The sequence below is a fragment of the Harpia harpyja genome, chromosome Z (genome assembly GCF_026419915.1).
Source record: "Harpia harpyja isolate bHarHar1 chromosome Z, bHarHar1 primary haplotype, whole genome shotgun sequence".
Taxonomy (NCBI): domain Eukaryota; kingdom Metazoa; phylum Chordata; class Aves; order Accipitriformes; family Accipitridae; genus Harpia; species Harpia harpyja.
The window spans coordinates 16,016,670-16,033,660 of record NC_068969.1 but is presented as its reverse complement, the minus strand read 5'-3'; the positions used below and the strand labels follow the sequence as shown (position 1 = coordinate 16,033,660).

Here is a 16,991-nt window from a genome sequence, read left to right as displayed (position 1 = left end):
TGTAAGAGGGAGGATTTTATTCACTGCTGAAAAAAACAAAAAAAAACTAGTTGCGAAATAAAAGTTATTCCTCTGTTGGTGAATCAGTAGCAGGCTTCGCTGAAGGCTAGGCTTTTGGCCGCACCAGGGCTGCCCTCCCGTGAGTACACGCAGTTCGCTACAGCAGCCTCATCTCAGGTGCAATTGTACAATTCAGACACATCTCAACTTTAAATTGTTTATGTTAAAACCATCTAAGTGTTAACTTGCACGAGACGTTCAGATGTTTCTAAATTGTGCCAGCGACATCCCGGGGGTATTTCCTTCCGTGATTTCTGGTTCCTTCGGCACTCCCTTTGCATCCAAGTGTTTGTGCAGGAAGACGGGAGGTGCAGGACTGGCTAGAGGATACTGCCTGCGTCAGCCAGGGTACTGCTGGTGGTCACTGTCTTCTTACACCAGATCTGTGAAACACGGGTGACCGAAAGCACCACTGCTCTCTTCCTCCCTTAAAAGATTCCCAATAAGCTCAGCAGTATTTTAAATACTGAAAATCTCACTCAGTTGGTTATAAATTCCATAGATAAAATTGTAGGAGATGAGGAATACAGGAAAGCAGATTCGTGTGCATCTGTTAAAAACCTCTGTGGGGATTCAGTTGCATCTAATAAATATTTGATAGTTCCTAAATCATTTATGGCTCTGTCAGGGGTCATTTTACTTGTTTTAGATGAATAATTAAAAGGATAATTAGGAGGATGTACAACCTGAAATGTTCATCTAATTGTTAATTTTACAGTATATCTTACACTGCTGAGCTGTACGACACATGTTCCCATCACCTTCCTATCTTAGCAGCATCCTCTTATTGCCAGTGATTTGGGGTCTTCCCTCCCTTCCATGTAATCTCTAGTATTCAGGACTGGAATAACCAAACATCACCTTACCGGGCTTTGGGAGCCACTGCTTTTACACAATGATTTCTGTAGAGTGCACAGCAAGGAATCAACCCCCAAAGCCCACTAACTGAAAATACTATGTAATTGAGATTACAAAACCAAAGGAGGTGGTGCACAGCCACCAGGATCACAATTGTGTGATGCCATTTGCAGGGTCAGGGCTGGAGCTGTATCCCTATCACCCTTGTGAGAGCAAAAATAAACCTGGATACAAAGCAGCTCTTCCCCTGCCTTAGCAGAGAGGCTCTGATGGTCATGACCAGCCAGAGTGATGCACATCACGTAGGAAAAGTACTTAACAAAAACACATCTCTGGCAGAAATTTTAGTAGGTTTCTCTAAGTCGAATGAGTTTTTAGAAGTTCTCAGTGACCTAAAAAGGTGTAAAGTGGCAATGTCTGTGTAATGCTGGCAAGGATGCTCCCACGTGCGCTCTTCCCACGGGGCAGGTCGGACTCGAAGAAGCCTCGTCAGCCTCAGGCCCGGCTGACACCAGCTAATGCTTGATTACAAGGTGGCACAAATGAAAACAGCTAATGCAAATACAACTATGAAATGTGCTTATACTCTCCAAGTGATCTTTACCACTTGGGAACCAGCTACTATGGTGATGAAATCGAACCCACATTAGTGCCTCTGCCAGTGTAATCGTGCACAAAGGCATTTCTAGTCAAGACAGGGGCTTAATGGATCCATTTCCATTTTCTGAATGAAACACTGTTTTCTGTACATTGTGTGTCCTTTACCTTATATGGGGGGGAAAACAAGAAAGAGCACAACAAATCTAAAGAGCAATAATCTCTTTACCTTTTAACATTTCAGAGCATAAAAATAACTAATTGTTCTATCCTAAAAAAAATTATTAGGTCCAATAGCAATAACAATAACCCAAGTAACACATTTCCTGCCAGTTAATGAGCGTCAAGGGTAAGGGCCTTTGGCTTTCCCTCGGACTCCTGTCTCTTTTAACCAGTCATTAATTGCTGAGAAATGCCCTCCACATCCATCACCATTGCTTAAACAGATATTTAGTTTACTGTCTCTGTCAGTCTGCAATATGAAGGTCTCATGCGGCCATCTGCTCCAAGACTCTGCTGCCAAAATGCATCGCAATTTATGGCACAGCCTGCCTCTATGTTCTACCCACAAGCCAAAACATCCTACTTGGTTTGCTGCTCTACCACTTACCACCTTAAAAACTAATCCCAGGCAAGTTTCTTCAAAAGGTCAGAAAACCAAGAAAAGGAATGGGACTTGATAAAATAAGGGAGGAGTTAAGAGCTCAGCAGAAGAAATCAGGGATGACAGCAAGGCAAAAAGAGTCTTCACGTTACCAGTAAAAGGCCGTAAGTTACCAAGAAAAGTGACAGTTACTGTTGCTCTGCGAAGCAATAACTTGTCAGCAAAAATCCATACCCCAATGGGTGAGGAAATCAAATATAGCAGCAGTGCTAAAATCACCCAGCAGAGAAGACTGAAGATACAGCTTTCATTGCCAACTGCATGGAGACTGGAAAATTTGCTGGCACGTTTCAGTTCAACATGGTTTCCTATTTTATGTGCAGCAATACATTCCTATTACACATATAGTATAGCATTAGCATCTTTCTTAGAAGAATAGTGTATCACTTTTTTGTGGTGTTTCTAATTACATTTATTGCTGGTTACTACAAACACCCCTCTGTGACCAAAAGGGCAGGGTGCATAACATGAATGGATTAATTAAACACCAAATTTCCATAGCATTCAACCTTGCCTGAACCTCGTGTTGCTACAAAGGGCAACAAAGTCAGGCTTTCAAAGCAAAGAGGAGCATTTCTTAGTGAAGCTGGAAAAAAACCCTCAGTAATGCAGCAAAAACCCAAGCTATGCTTGGTGGTGGTTTATGTTAACTGGATTTGCTTTGCGGTGAAAGAAAACAGGATCACAGCCTGTCACTCCATTTCATCTGAGGGGCAATAACTCTCAACTCCTGCTAAGATCCTGAATTGCTGGAACTGGATCTGAAGCGTTTGCTGGACTCCAGGTTGTGGCTCAGATCCAAAGTCCCCTGGAAGCAATGGGTGTATCTGAGGTCACGCTGCATGCACAGCTGTGCTGCAAACTCCTGGAGCAGGTACATGCCCTGGGTTTTGCTAGCAGACCTCTGACTAGAGACACGTTACATAAAGCACTATAGAGATGCACGTCGAGTGTTAATAAAGATAAAAAAATACTTCCAATAAATAAAATTGAATTAATTAGTGGTTTAATCCAATTCCCTAAAAATATTTGACCTTGCCAAATGAAGAGGGTGGCCTTATAATTTCTGCTTTTTACATTTTTAGAATTAAAGAGTAATCAAATGCATGCAGCTTTGCATATAAATCAACCTTGACCTTTCGGTGAACTGTTTTGGTAAAAATAAGCAGTGCTCTGACTGTTCTTTTCTCTAAAAGCCAGAACAGACAGAGCAGAAGAGGATTCAGTTAAGTGAAGAACACAGTGCTATAATCATATCAGAAACACATTAATAAGCCCCCACTACTCTGAGCAGTTATTGCTCTTTCTTCTCTAAAACCTTCCAATTTCTAAGACTTCCCCTTTCCTTCCCCCGAGCCTTGCATCTCAGCATTCTTTTGGATTAGATGTTACAGTCTCCCAAAGCTGATAATTCAAGGTTACACCTTGAAACTCTTATACAGCCTTTTATGCTGAGGAACAACTGACTACCAAGAGAATTATTTTATATTGAGAACCTAAAAAAAAAAAAAAAAGAAAACCTTAAAAAAACCCCTTAAAATCAATCTGCAGAACTAGCTTTGCACAGAATGCAGAGGCAGAGATAGGTGGCTGCTGCTGGAAAATTATATTTAAAAAAAAAAAAAAAAAAAAAAGGGGGGCAGCAAAACCCAAACAACAGAACAATGGAAAAGGAGGAGGGTGGAACATGGCTTGAATTTTTAATTGACTGCAGGCAGACTATGGATACAAACAGAAAAGAACATACCCGTTTTTCCTGTGTTTTTCATCCAAGTCTTGTTTGAAGATTCATTGTCAAAACCATCAAGCTGCAGTTCTTGATACTCATCTCCAACACGGGCCTGATGGTCTACGATGTCTATGGGAGACTGGTGAGACCCTCCGCACTTCTCGCTGGAAGTAACCCAGTGCTCGGGACCATAGGTACCTGTTAAAAAATACCAATGCCAATTAACATTCCAGTGGCTCAATACTTCTGGATAACTCTTAAGAGGATGAAGCACTTAAGCTCCCCAGGTAACTCCACCACAGTTACACTTCTCACATTTGAAAGAGGTTAAGACTTGTAAACTTATGAGGAGATTGAAATCCATTAGCTTTGCGCAGTACTCCAACTTTGCCTCTAGCAGTAATGAACAATGGCCTTTTTTTTTTAATTACTATTCTATAAAACTATCTGCAATTCCCAAGTTCCCCTTGTGCATATGTTATCAATTAGCATGGTGTTACAGGAACTTTCCTAAAGCTTCAACCTTAATATATTACTATACAGTTTACCTTTTCATGAAACAAATAATGTAACAGCTACCCATTAACTTGTGTTTGTGCAATACTCTGCTTAGATAATAGGATCTTTATTAACGATCTCATTTCTTTTAGAGGTTTTGAAGCCAGAAAAGATAAAAAGAAAGTATTAAGCTACATATATACTATTAAATTTAAAGAAGACAACAAAGGGAAAAAAATAAATTACTCTGGGTGGATGAAGTAAAGAGGACAATGACCTGTCAAAAAAATACCATAACTTTCTTTTGCTGCTCCACAGTCTGTTCTCACCTGATGTAAACTACTCTCTCAAAACAAGTCAAGTCAAACATTAGCAGTAAATGAGAAGCTCCAAGGACTGATGGGCAGTGTCTTGCATATGTGGCTGTACCTGGGCGCATCAGAGCCATCCGTATTACATGACAGCTAGCCAAAAGCAGACACAGAGCCAAATACTGTCACCTCTCCTCCTCTCCACACCCCTCTACTCTCTTTTTTTATTTATTTAAAAAAATTGCAGGGAGTAGTTTAAGTTCTAGAAAGCAATATAAGCTTCTGTATTTTGTGAGCACATCACTAGCCACTGTTCAAGGTCGGTAAGAGATGAGCATGCTACAGCTGTGAAGAGAAATGGCACCAGCAGCTTCTCGCCCCAGCACATCAGGGTCCTCACAGGCTTAGCAAAATGCTTGAAAGTATTTTTTAGTAGTTTAAGATACTCAGTGTTATCGCAGCTGTCCACCCAACCCACAAGGCACAGGAGAAAGAGCGCGTCCTGCTCCTGTTCTGGAGCTTTCACCAGCTTCAGATTACTTTTTGGTGTATTAATGAGTCCTCAACCCCCAAATTGTTTAACTAAATTTCGTGACAAGATTGCACAAGCACTGCTGCTGGGAGAAGAAAAACAGCAGTGTCTTATGGTGTGGCAGTGGGGCTGCAAAAGGTAGTATCGCAAACCACCACTAAATCTGCCAGAGGTTGTCTGCCACAGCCCTAACTCACCCTGCCCATTCTGCAAGGTTCTCCAGCATGAAGAGTCAATAAAAATAATACGTGAAAATAAAAGGTTTCAGGCAAAGACCTTGTCATCCCCACCAGCTCTAACCTGCGACCCTCAGCAGCACATGCAGGAGGATCTCCAGTGAATTTCAATTTTTCTTACAACCTCCCTCTCCAACTCTTAAATTGTATTAACAGAGACTAAGAGATTAGGGCATGGTTTAGGGGGCATGGTTAATGGCTGGACTTGATGATCTTGAAGGTCTTTTCCAACCGAAATGATTCTATGATTCTATCTTCCTGTGAATGCAAACAGCAGTTTAAGCTCCTGAAATAACAGCACAGAGTTCTTGTAAAGTGCTTTTCGCTCACAGTTCTTGAAATGCTTTACAGCAGGGATCAGCAACATTATTCTCATGTAAAGACAGGGAAATTGATGGCCTGAGAAGGGAAACAATTTGCCCAAGCTCATCTACCAAAACCAAGTTACAACCCAGAGTTGAACTCTGCTCTCCTGAGACTCCTGATGTCATACCTGTATCGTACCTCTGAACTACACAGTCAGCATGTCTGTTCGATAGGCAGACAGCAGTAAATGATGCACCAGTATGCATTTATTACCCTTGCATCTGAGAAGAGTATGTAAATTCAATTAGTGCCATCCAAACCCGGCAGTTGTGAAGGCCAGTTTCTTTGGCCCCTGGGTTTTAATCTGTGTAGTTGCAAAACGCATTCTTCCTGCTAATGCAGGACACTTAATCAATAGCAAGATTTTGTGCTATACTCATCACACACAAATGCTGTATCGTAACCAAAACAACAAGAAAGTGTTTTACTTTCAACTACAATTAGGCAAAATAGCAACATCCTTTAAAAATCATTTACATCATCTGCCCAGGTTAAAAATCAGTTTCGTTTACCCCATGGTTCAACTTGTATTGTCAGTGAAAGCCAATTCCAGTTAATTTCCCACTGTACCACAACAAAGGAGAATAGAATTATTAAAAAACCTATATGGGGAAAACCAAATGTGTTCCCTCAAACACAGATATTTTTTCTGAATCAGGATGCTCTTAGTAATTGGTTTGCAGTGAATTAATTGGCAATTCAGATTTACTTTTCATATAACCTTGCATTTACTCCATGAAATTTGGGAATTTGCTTTAAAATGTTTAGTACTACACATAATCATCAAACCTGCCAGCTCTCGTTTTTTGGCTTTGTTATAAACATGGGGTGAGCCTTTCAAAAGCACTCTGCTCACAGAGGCTATCGCAGTGGTTTCAGCTGTGCATTCAAAAGGAGCTGTGCACTGAAATTTTTCTTTTTTAAGTATTTTGGTGTCAATGGGGAGGGGTTGTTTTTTTTTTTTGGAGTAGGTGGATTTATTTTAACAGGGGCTGTAGGGTTCCTTCCATGCATCTTGTCACAAAGTCTTTTTTTTAAAGTATAGCCAGCTCTCAACCAATTTGCACTGAAAACGGTCTTGTCAAAATGGATAAAATAAACCATAAGGGTAAACAAACAAACAAACCACCATGTTGAATTAAAACCTCAAGTGACTTAGGTACTGGGACTGACTCTCACTGAAATGTAGTTTTTCACAGACCTTTAAAGGCTTGTATAGCTTTGTATCATTTTAAAAAACACTAATCAAGTCTGCTTTTTTTAAAAAATTAATTTAACTTGTTTGGATTAATTTAAGAGCAATACAGCTCTTTCTATAAATGCAGTAGCTTCACTTGCTTCTAAATCTATAATTTAAAAAAAAAAAAAGCCTAGCAGTATCTGCTCTCTTCCGGCGATAGTATTAGTTTTCATGCATAAAATGTTTCCGTACTGGTGCTGAATTATTAAAGAAAAATCTAATGCAATGAAACTCTCTCAGCAATTCAAAACCCCAACTTAGTGCTGGTGCTGTGACTCAGAGTCCTGACATCCTAAATTACAGTCATAAGGCTAAGCTCTGATTTAGAGGTTCAAGACCTGCTAGTTAAAATCAGCACAGGATTTTATAAACGGCTAGGTTTTCCATTAATTTCTTTCAGAAGTTTTTGATATGCAAATTATTACATGCAATATGACCTATGCCATTATGGCAGCATTTCTAGACAGAAATAGAGGCCACGACCCCAACATCTCCATTCCCAGCAGCGCAGGATTGGGGCCATCCCAGCTTTAACAATTAGCCTGAAAACGCAAAGGCGGGCTAGGGGCGTGAGGAGAAAATTTTTATTTTTGAGCTTGAGACCAAAGTAAATAAATTCTATCCCCTACCCAGAAAAAATAAGCTCAACAACCTATAAAATGTAATCAAGAACAGTGCAGTGGGATTCATTTATTCACTGGTAGCCATCAGAAGGCTTAGGCCTAACTGCCTGTTTTTCCATGGACATTCAAGTGCAGTTTTAATTGAAACTGATCTTCCACTACAGATTTCAAATTAATTCTTCTTCCAAGTGTCTCATGCTCCAGACATCCTTGCCTTGCAAAAAACCCTATATCATTAGAGGAGGAAATAGAACACTTTTTCTAAGCTTGCAGGTATTGATTACCTATTCCTTCCATCAAAGCACAATTGCCATTCCGCACTGTATAAATCTCTTCAGCGTTAGACACTTAATAAAGTACCGAGAATTATATCATTAATCATTTGCAGTTACACCTGTCTTGCTTTATTGAATTCTTTGTTTTTTAGAACTTTAAATAAATGCTTTTAAATAAAAACATGACACTAAATAAAGACTCCGTTACACTTAAACCTAGTAAAAAAAAATCCCTTCATTCTGTGTGTGACATTTACCCATCTGAAACAGAGTAACTTAAAGCTATTTGTATTTCATTTTTCCAACAGTAAACATTGTGGCTTTAATCAAATAAAATTTGGAATGAATCTGAATTGGCCTTTTAAGGGCTGACAAATAATTCGGTTTTCAAAAACAAACAAGCTAAGAGCCCTCACCTGTGTTAATAAATAATACACATTTCCACTGAAGATGCAAGCAAAGGTAAGCATCAGATAGCCCCATCCTGGAGCTGGAGTATTTGATGCAAAAGCAGCACAAAACCAGAACGGACTGATAACATTTGGCATCTTCAGATACTGAAGTCAGTGTCCTGCCTCAGGAAATCATGCACTCGGGTCCAACAAGTAAGCGCACACGCTGGGGAAGGAGGGCGGTTATTCACAGCCCAGGTCAACCAAATGCATGGCAGCAAGATGACATGGCAACTGGAGAACGCCTGACTGATGGGATGGGGCTGGGCGCTAAGGAAAGCAGTGAGGAAAGGGAATTTGGCCGCAGCGATCCCCTGAGCACTGCAGGGACGAGGCCACCCTCTCCCAGCTGCCGCAGGGCGTTTTCTCGCCCAGTCCCACCACGCAGAGCTACACAGACACTTGCTCTGTTCCCCGGCTTGGACTGGTACAAAAGACAGAGCACCTCTCCACCGCGGCCTCAGTAACTCCAGCTCCACCGAAATCCTGCCCCACATCCACTTGCAGCTCAGGGAGCTGCAGAGCCCATCCATCTCCCGGGGCTGGCAACCCCGCAAGCTCATTTTGGATTGCAGCCGGGTCTCTGGGGACTTGACCTTATCTCTGCTGAAATCGGGGGCAAAAGGGCTGCTGGCTTCCAAGGCACGAAAGCAGAGCTGGGGTCAGACACCCCAGCAACACCGCGGCTTCTTACACGTGACATTTCAAACAAGATGTAACGCCAGAGATGTTATCACCCATCCTCGTCTGAAGTTACTTGATGCTTCCTAGATGTATTCTGCATTCTTTTCTCATGCAAAATCTTTCTGTCAATGACTGCAGTATCTTTAATAGTTTTTTTAATACACAGGCTGCTCTTTAAAGAGAATTCAAGATTACTTTTTTCTTCATTTTACTGTACAGCCAAAACAATGAGCAATTTCATTAATGAAAACCCATTAAAATAATGTATTCTGCCAAAATCTAATTAAAGCTTGTATAAAAACTTTCACTTAAAAAAAAAATCATATATGTTTATTTTTCTTCCACAATCTTTTGTTTAAAACATCTCTTATTAAAACCACTGGCATTTCCTTGATTTTAAATCATTTTCCAATAAATGGATCAGCTACTCTGATACAGACTGGTGTGTAACACATATGCCTTTACTCAACATCCAGATACAGTTTAACAGACATGAGCATTTTTTAAGTAATGTGATTTTGATCATTCATTTACAAGTTGGGAAAAAGGTAGAAATACTGACAGTTGGGTTTTTTTAATTTCACTTGTTTTTAACATTTTCACAAAAATCTGACTTTAAATCCCAGGCCTGGCATGCAACGAACTAGTTTAGGGGGTTTAATTTTGGAGGTTTTTTATTATTTGTTCTTGTTGTTTTTTTTAACAAAATTATCTCAGACAAATCTTTGTCTCTGATGCCTCTTAACTTTTTGAACGAAAATCGTAGTAATGACTGCAAAGGAACCAAAACCCCTCACCTTCTGCAATTAAAGCAAATTAACTTGGTCACTTCGTGGGGACATCCTATCCCACCATCTTAATATGGGAGATCATTTGTCCAGGATTATGTGCAAGGCAGATATTTACAGAGCCGTAAGAAAAAGGGCACTGCAAAAAGGCTTATATCCCTCACCCCTTTCTAGCCCTACTTTGGCCTCACCGCCCCACATGCAGATGGCTCTTGCTGCTCACTTGCACAGTCAGTTTTGTAACACCAACAGAACCTATCTTCATACAAAGACCTGATCTATACTAGAGGCAGCATGCCCATCGCTCCTGTAAAGTAGCAAAGGCTCTTTTCTTGCTGGGTTGGAAGGATCATCCAAAATAGGGAAAAAGTCCTGCTAAGCAGTGGTTCAGTATCTTCTTGGATGGCAGTGGTATTTGGCTGAGTATGTTAGTGATGCCAACCAAGCTGGTTGCCTCTAGCATCAAACACAAGCTGCCTTGCTGCTTAAAGCACAAGAAACAAAATGAGAGAGGATTCAAGTGCTTAAAAGCCAGTCTCACTTGAAAGTCAATGGGGACAGCCTCTGACACGGAATTTCCAAAAGTGTTTCGCTATTTCAGATATGTTACAGTATTGTGCCATTCAGCGCCAGTGGGTATAAAAGGGAAAATTCCAGGCTTCTCTTAAGGCAAAATCCAACCAGTTTTTAAGGATGGATGGAATGAAATAGCATTTCCTCTTCACACAAAAACCTCCCAACCTTTGCTTGCACAGCTCTGGATGGGTAACTTAAAGGACCACAGCAGGTAAGAACCTCTGCAAGTTTTACAGACTCTGGATAAATAGGGATGCTTTACTTAGCACAGACTGGCAGCTATGACCTGCCCAACCATCTCAGCATTTAGCTGAGAACACTGAAGCTGTGAATCTCTGCCTCTGAGTCCCTGTCATACTTGAACTGCTCCATCACAAGCCAAATCTCAAGAAACACTGAAAAGAAATGTCACCACCAGTAAACAAAAAACATTCCTTTTTTCACACTGAGAAAGAGCAAGAAAGTGGTGTCCTTGCTCAGCTGCGAAGCAATGAACTTCAATAGCATGCTAAATTTTCAAACAGGAAAAAATCATTTAAAACAATCAAATATCAGTGAAATTCACTATGGAACTGAATGCATTTTAAGATCCTTCAGAAATCTCAGTGTGAGGGTCCTCTCTATTACCTGGGACAAAAAGACTGAAACTGTTACTCGATGCCATAAACTACACCTTCACCATCACTTTTTGCCATTTAAAAGCAACTTATCAGTAAGTCCAGGAAGGCACCAAAGGAAGGTGCTTATGCCATGTGAGTTATGACAGGAGGCAAGGCACGTACTGCAGACCCAAATCAGCTGAAAAATCAGCCTCCCTTCACCCTCTCCTCTCACCTCCAGTTGCCTCCTACAAAGAAGAAATAAAGTGAACCCCATAGGATGAAGCCTAAAGACTGCATTTAGATGTAAGGCAGAAAAGAATTATTTGAATGACGTATCTCTTGCTGAGTGATTTAGCATGAGGCTGCAGGGGTAAGGGCATAAAAATCCCTGAAAGCCTTGATAAAAAACAGTGGCATCTTTCAGGGGCCTTCCCATAGCAGAGAAAGCAATCAAGTTGTTGAATCATTATATTAGGAGGAAAAGTTGCTGAAATTATACTGTCTAAAATGATGGCATACCAAAATCAAAGAGATGGAGAAGGAGAACCCATAGTTAGAGTTCACAGTGCTGTTTTGAACAAAGATCTCAAGATTTCCTACCCTGAGGGAAAAGGGCTTTTCATTTTATTATTCTCTGCCATCACTCTATTTAACGTGAGACACTCATGCTTGCAGAAAATTCCAATTACTGCTTGAAAAATGAGACTGAATACCAAGAGCAAGATCCTGAAGAGCTTGCTGAGCCCCAAACAGGTCTAAGCATTATCCAGTCTGCAAGCTCCGTACAGAAAAGTGTGCGTAAGACATGTGAGAGTCATAAACGGCCAAAGACAGTTTTTTGGAGAACTGAAAGAAGCTGAAAGAAAATTTCCCTGAAGAACAATCTCTGATAAGGGATATCTTAACCGGCAGTTGTTGGAACAAACACAAACACAGGAAGACGGAACAAAAAGGGTTTGGATTTAGATAACCTTTGAGCAACTGCTAGCAGCAACATCAGAAGCACCAACAACTCCTTTCTGCACCAATGCCACCACACCTACAGAAATGCCCAGCCATGAGGCTGTAAAAGCAAAGCTAATCTTCAAAACTGATTTTGTCAGCGATACTGTCTCACTGCCAAAATGTGGCAGATACAAAGAGAGAAAGAAAGGCTTTAAACCATGCTCCTAAATATAAACTATCCTATAATGTCTGCAGCTTTTAAACCTGAAGACAGAGTGAGGTGCATGTTCTCCTTAATTTTCATATCTACAGATGCTACAATTATTGCTGGGTTCTTTAATTAAACCTTCTAACCTTCAATTATCTTTGGCAAAATTTTTTATGTATATGTTTTCAAAACCTTTGCATTCCTTAGTATGTATGTGAACATCTGTATTACATAGTCACAAACACATTTGGGTTTTTTTATATATGTATGTCTCTATCTCCCTCATACATATACATACTTTCTGCATCCTAATTTTGTTCCTCAAAAAAGTATGAAGCTGCCATGAATCTTGTATGAAGCTCCCACTGTACCTATCAACCTGCCAGCGGCACAAATGTATGATAAATATCCCACATCAGGAAACACCAGGACCTTAAGACAAATGTTGCAGGAAGCTCCCAACAAAGTGGAGTAACTGTAATTACTAAAACAAGCTTTTTCCATAAACATTTCAAGTTTTAGCATTTGTGAGCTGAATAATTTACCACCACAGAAAAGTAAAAATGGTACTAAGTTTAGCTGTGCTGGCAAAATAGTTCGGGGGTTTTCAAGGGGTGTCTCACACAATAAACTCTTGATAGATACAACTAATGAGCTGTTGAGTTTTGTAACTCTAATATTTCAAAAATATTTATATTGAGCAGAGAGCACAACAATATCAATGAAATTACTATGCAGAACTCACTGAGTGGGAGGATAAATTGTAGTATCGAAGGTGCCTGCTGGTGGCAAGTGACTGAGACAATACACATCTCCATCCTCTGTTTTTTATAATTTTCTGCATTTTTAATAAATGTATCTGACATCTCACACCATTCATTTCATAACTGTCTGAGGCCTTTTTAGAACTGCTCACCCCGAGCTGCATATAATAAACGAGGTGATAACTTACAATATAAGGAGAAAACAGGAGATTAATTTATGTGAAGACATTGTAAATTAACCTTCTTCTATTCCTATAATAGTTGAGCAAAGCTCCACGAAGGCTAGGGACAGACATAAAAATAGATTTTTTTCCTAAATATAATTTTAAAAAGTATAAATCCTAATGGAAATTACTGAATGAAGATGTATTATGAATCAATGCAGTAGCTCAACGACAGCACTTTGCGTTGCTGGAAGACACACATTTCAGTAATGGGTGCCTCGGACAGGGCACGAGTGCCTCAGACAGGTCATGTCCAGGACAACTTTCTCTGTGGAAGGGTCTCTCTCTCTCTCTCACTATCCTTTTTTCCTTTACAGGGTAATGGCTGTATAATGATGGACCTTGACAGCAGAAATACTTATATTGCTGTAGTGCCCAAATACTGCAGAAGGAAGAAGGGGTCCGTTCTTCCATGTACAGAACAGCAAAGAGCTCCTGCCTTGAAAAGCTTACAGCTGAACAACGTAAGACACAGTTGCAAGCAACCCAACACGAAGCACCCCAAATCTGAAAACATGGAGCCCTCCTGGGCTAACCTTCCATATTTTATAACAACTTTGCTTCATGCTTTCTTCTCCAAAGCCATCTCCCTGAGCTGCATAACCCACTAGCACAACAGAAAGGCGATCAACCTTCCCACGGGACAGAAGAGCAAAGAAACGCCAATTCCTCCAAAGAGCAAAGATAAAAGAAGAAATGAATCTGGTGTTTCATGGAATTAAACAGACAAAGAAGGAGCACAAGCACATATAATGCTGATGTAAACCGTGGTTCCATCTGGGCTACTCCAAGGAGAAAGCACAGCGTGAATAAAGCTCTGAGAAAATAAAACAGAGGAAACAAGAGGAAGAAACTGGGCAGGAAACTTTCCCACCCAAGAGTTGTTAGATGCAGATGGAGCCCTGGGGGGCTTCAAGAAGACTTTGTTGAAAGAAGAGAAAGGAAGAGGATCTGAATTTGGCTTGGTGCTAATTACAGCATCCCTTGCCAACACCCAGCTCAGGCAAAAGCGAGGAGGGCGAGCAGACAGCTTGCTGCTCTGTGCCTGTGACCTTACCACCGGGTTGCGGGTGATGGTCCCCGTAGGACCCAGCCCAACCTGAAACCGGGCAGCAGCCCGGGAGGGGCTGCTGAGCCGCAACTGTGGTAGAGAGACCTCAGGCTGCAGGATGAGCGAGGCAAGCTGAAAACCTGCAAGAACAGACATGGTGGGCTAAAGAACCCTTTTTATGGGGGCGTTTTGTCTTTAAACCAGAGATCTTGGCTTGTTTGAGGGTTTGACTGAGACCCTGCTGAAGTATCAAAGCTCCCGTGCCGCTGAACCTGCCCAGCGGCTCAGAGATGAACGCTGAATGACAGTGACAGTAATAAGCTGTGACATTTAAGTCAGGAAATCTCAAATTCCCATCTTGCTTCTCTGTCTCCTTCCTACCACCAGGAGCTACACGCTCCATTTCACTCCCTTCCTTTATAAAGGCAGAAGTTCACCTGTCTCATCAGAGCATCTGCAAGGATTGCTCAAAACTTGAGGAGAGCCGCAGAGATAAAAAGCGCAGTAAGTGTGCAAGACTCAACTGTCCTACTACGGACCTGGGTGCCAGGCTGCCTGCAAACACATTTAGGAAAAACACAGTTCCAGTTATTTCTCAAAGCACCACAGACTTCAATCCTACTACTTCTCACATGCACCCTTAATAGCCTTGATCTCACCAAAGAAACTGCTAACGTAAATGATGCCTCACTGTAACTTAATTACCTCCAATTTAGGTGGGTACAGGAACAGAAAGTACCTTTTCTTGATTCCCATCTGTTCCTCATAACTAACCAAAGGAGCCTTCCCCAGAGCTCTGTCTCTGAAAGACAGCATGAAAAAAAAGAGGAGGAGGAGGAAAGAAAGGAAAAAATTGTATATTTTTATTGAATTTTTGCAGGATGCAGGTTAATAAAACACCCACAGAGAGCACAGAGCAATATAGAAAGGGAATAAAGGGAGGGAGGGCTGATATCAATAAAGCTTATCCAGAGGCACTGGTGGAGTGAAAGCACTCATGATTTCAAAAGAAACCTGCTACAAAAAGGATTTTCACTTGTTGCTTTGGCTCAGGTTTAAAATTTACAAAACACAGAAGTGTCCGAAGCAGAGGGTGGCTTAAAAAATAAAATCAGGAAGATAAAATTATCTGTTGCTGAAACATGTCACCTTCAGCTTTCCAATACCTCTTGTTGATCCTAACCTGACCAGAAGACAGCCACCATACTAGGACCTTATTGTTTAATTATATCACAGACAACACTGCAGTCCCCAAAATCAGTCATTGAACCTTGACAAACACTGGCTTTGCTATGATATTTCCATTTTAGGTGAAAATCAACTTTTGCCCGACTAAGTTGTTAATGGCATCCCTGTTACAACAGCCTTCTCGATCCAGCTGTCCCTTTCACTAATATGCACCAGTAAAATAGCTCCCAGGAGAGTTTCTGGGAGATTGCCAGCTTTTACTTAACGACACATCATGAACCTTGGCCTCAACTTCCATTAACATTCAGTCTATGTTTCTACCATTAATTTAAGAGCATTGGTAGGAATAAATAGGAAGACAATAAGCAGCCATAGCGTCCAGCCTAAGGTACTCTAGCAGACAGCGCTGCTTCTGTAGCTAACAGAGAACACTTATAACCGTTTTTCTCATTTTTGTTCCATATCTGCCATTTCCAGTATGTTACACTCAACGGCTTAAACTATTCAAAACCAGCTTTAGTTTTCCAATTAGGAAAGTCTAGAGTTTAAAAAAAAAAAAAAAAAACAAACAAACCACTACAAAATAAGCCCCCCAAACCAACCAAACCCCAACAAACCAAAGTCATGAAAAGGACCTAATATTCCTAGGGTGGATCTTATTCCATCGCATCCCTCTTGCCTGGATGAGTTTTAGGCAGCAGTGTGTTAGTGTTGGAGGAGAGCACTGGCAGCAGCCCCCCTCCTGCCCCGCTGTCCCTTGGCCCCGCAGTCTTGCCCGGCCAGGACAGGCAGAGCCTCTTTCCTCCCGCCGGCGCTGCCCTGCGGCAGGTAACCTGCACGCAAACGGCTGAGCAGCTGCTGTGGGGAAAAAACAGCTGCTGCAGAGAGCTGGCAGCAAAGCGACTGCTGTGATGGATGGAGTCGGGGTGAGCATTGCAGGAGATTTCACTCCCACAGTACCAGTGGTGCACATTCAAACACTGAGTTAAATAAAAAGAAGAAAAAAAAAAAAAAAGCTGGAATAAATGTTCTTTCCTCCAGCACTGCATGAACATTTCGTTTAGGGACGGTCAGCCCAGAATGCAGCTTGCATGCTTCGGGCCACAGCTTGTCACTGGGATGAATTTTCCCCAGGGCAAGGTAAGAGCATCACCTGTCCCTTCACCACCCTGCCTGCAGCTCCCACAGTTGCCCGCTCCCTCGGATGGGAGCATCTTCACGCATTGCCACCAAGGATGCTCGGGAGCAAGGCAGGTGATTTCACACAGCACTCGCCTCCCCTCTTGGCCCGATGCGAGGAAGGCAGCAGCCCACTTTGAACATGCTTCCCTGTGGTGTTTAGTCACAGCAGTGTTTGGGCAGCCCATGGTGACATATACCATAAAATGGAATCTGGAGTTTATCGCTTAACGGCAAAATCTGTAAGATATTGGATTTATATGGTGTCTGCAGAGCACATTAGAAGATCATCATCATCATGTCTTTTCAAGACAGCCATAATTATTCAGGCTGTTATTCTA

The 16,991-nt window shown here is 41.4% G+C and overlaps 1 protein-coding gene across 2 annotated transcripts in view; it reads right to left on the bottom strand.

Annotated features, from left to right (window-relative positions):
• Positions 1-16,991, bottom strand: part of PTPRG (protein tyrosine phosphatase receptor type G) — a 414,402-nt gene that overhangs the window by 185,985 nt on the left and 211,426 nt on the right. For both annotated transcript variants that reach the window (XM_052776380.1, XM_052776379.1), the window contains exon 3: positions 3,927-4,106. In XM_052776380.1, the coding sequence (XP_052632340.1) occupies positions 3,927-4,106 (180 nt within the window). The remainder of the gene's footprint in view (positions 1-3,926; positions 4,107-16,991) is intronic.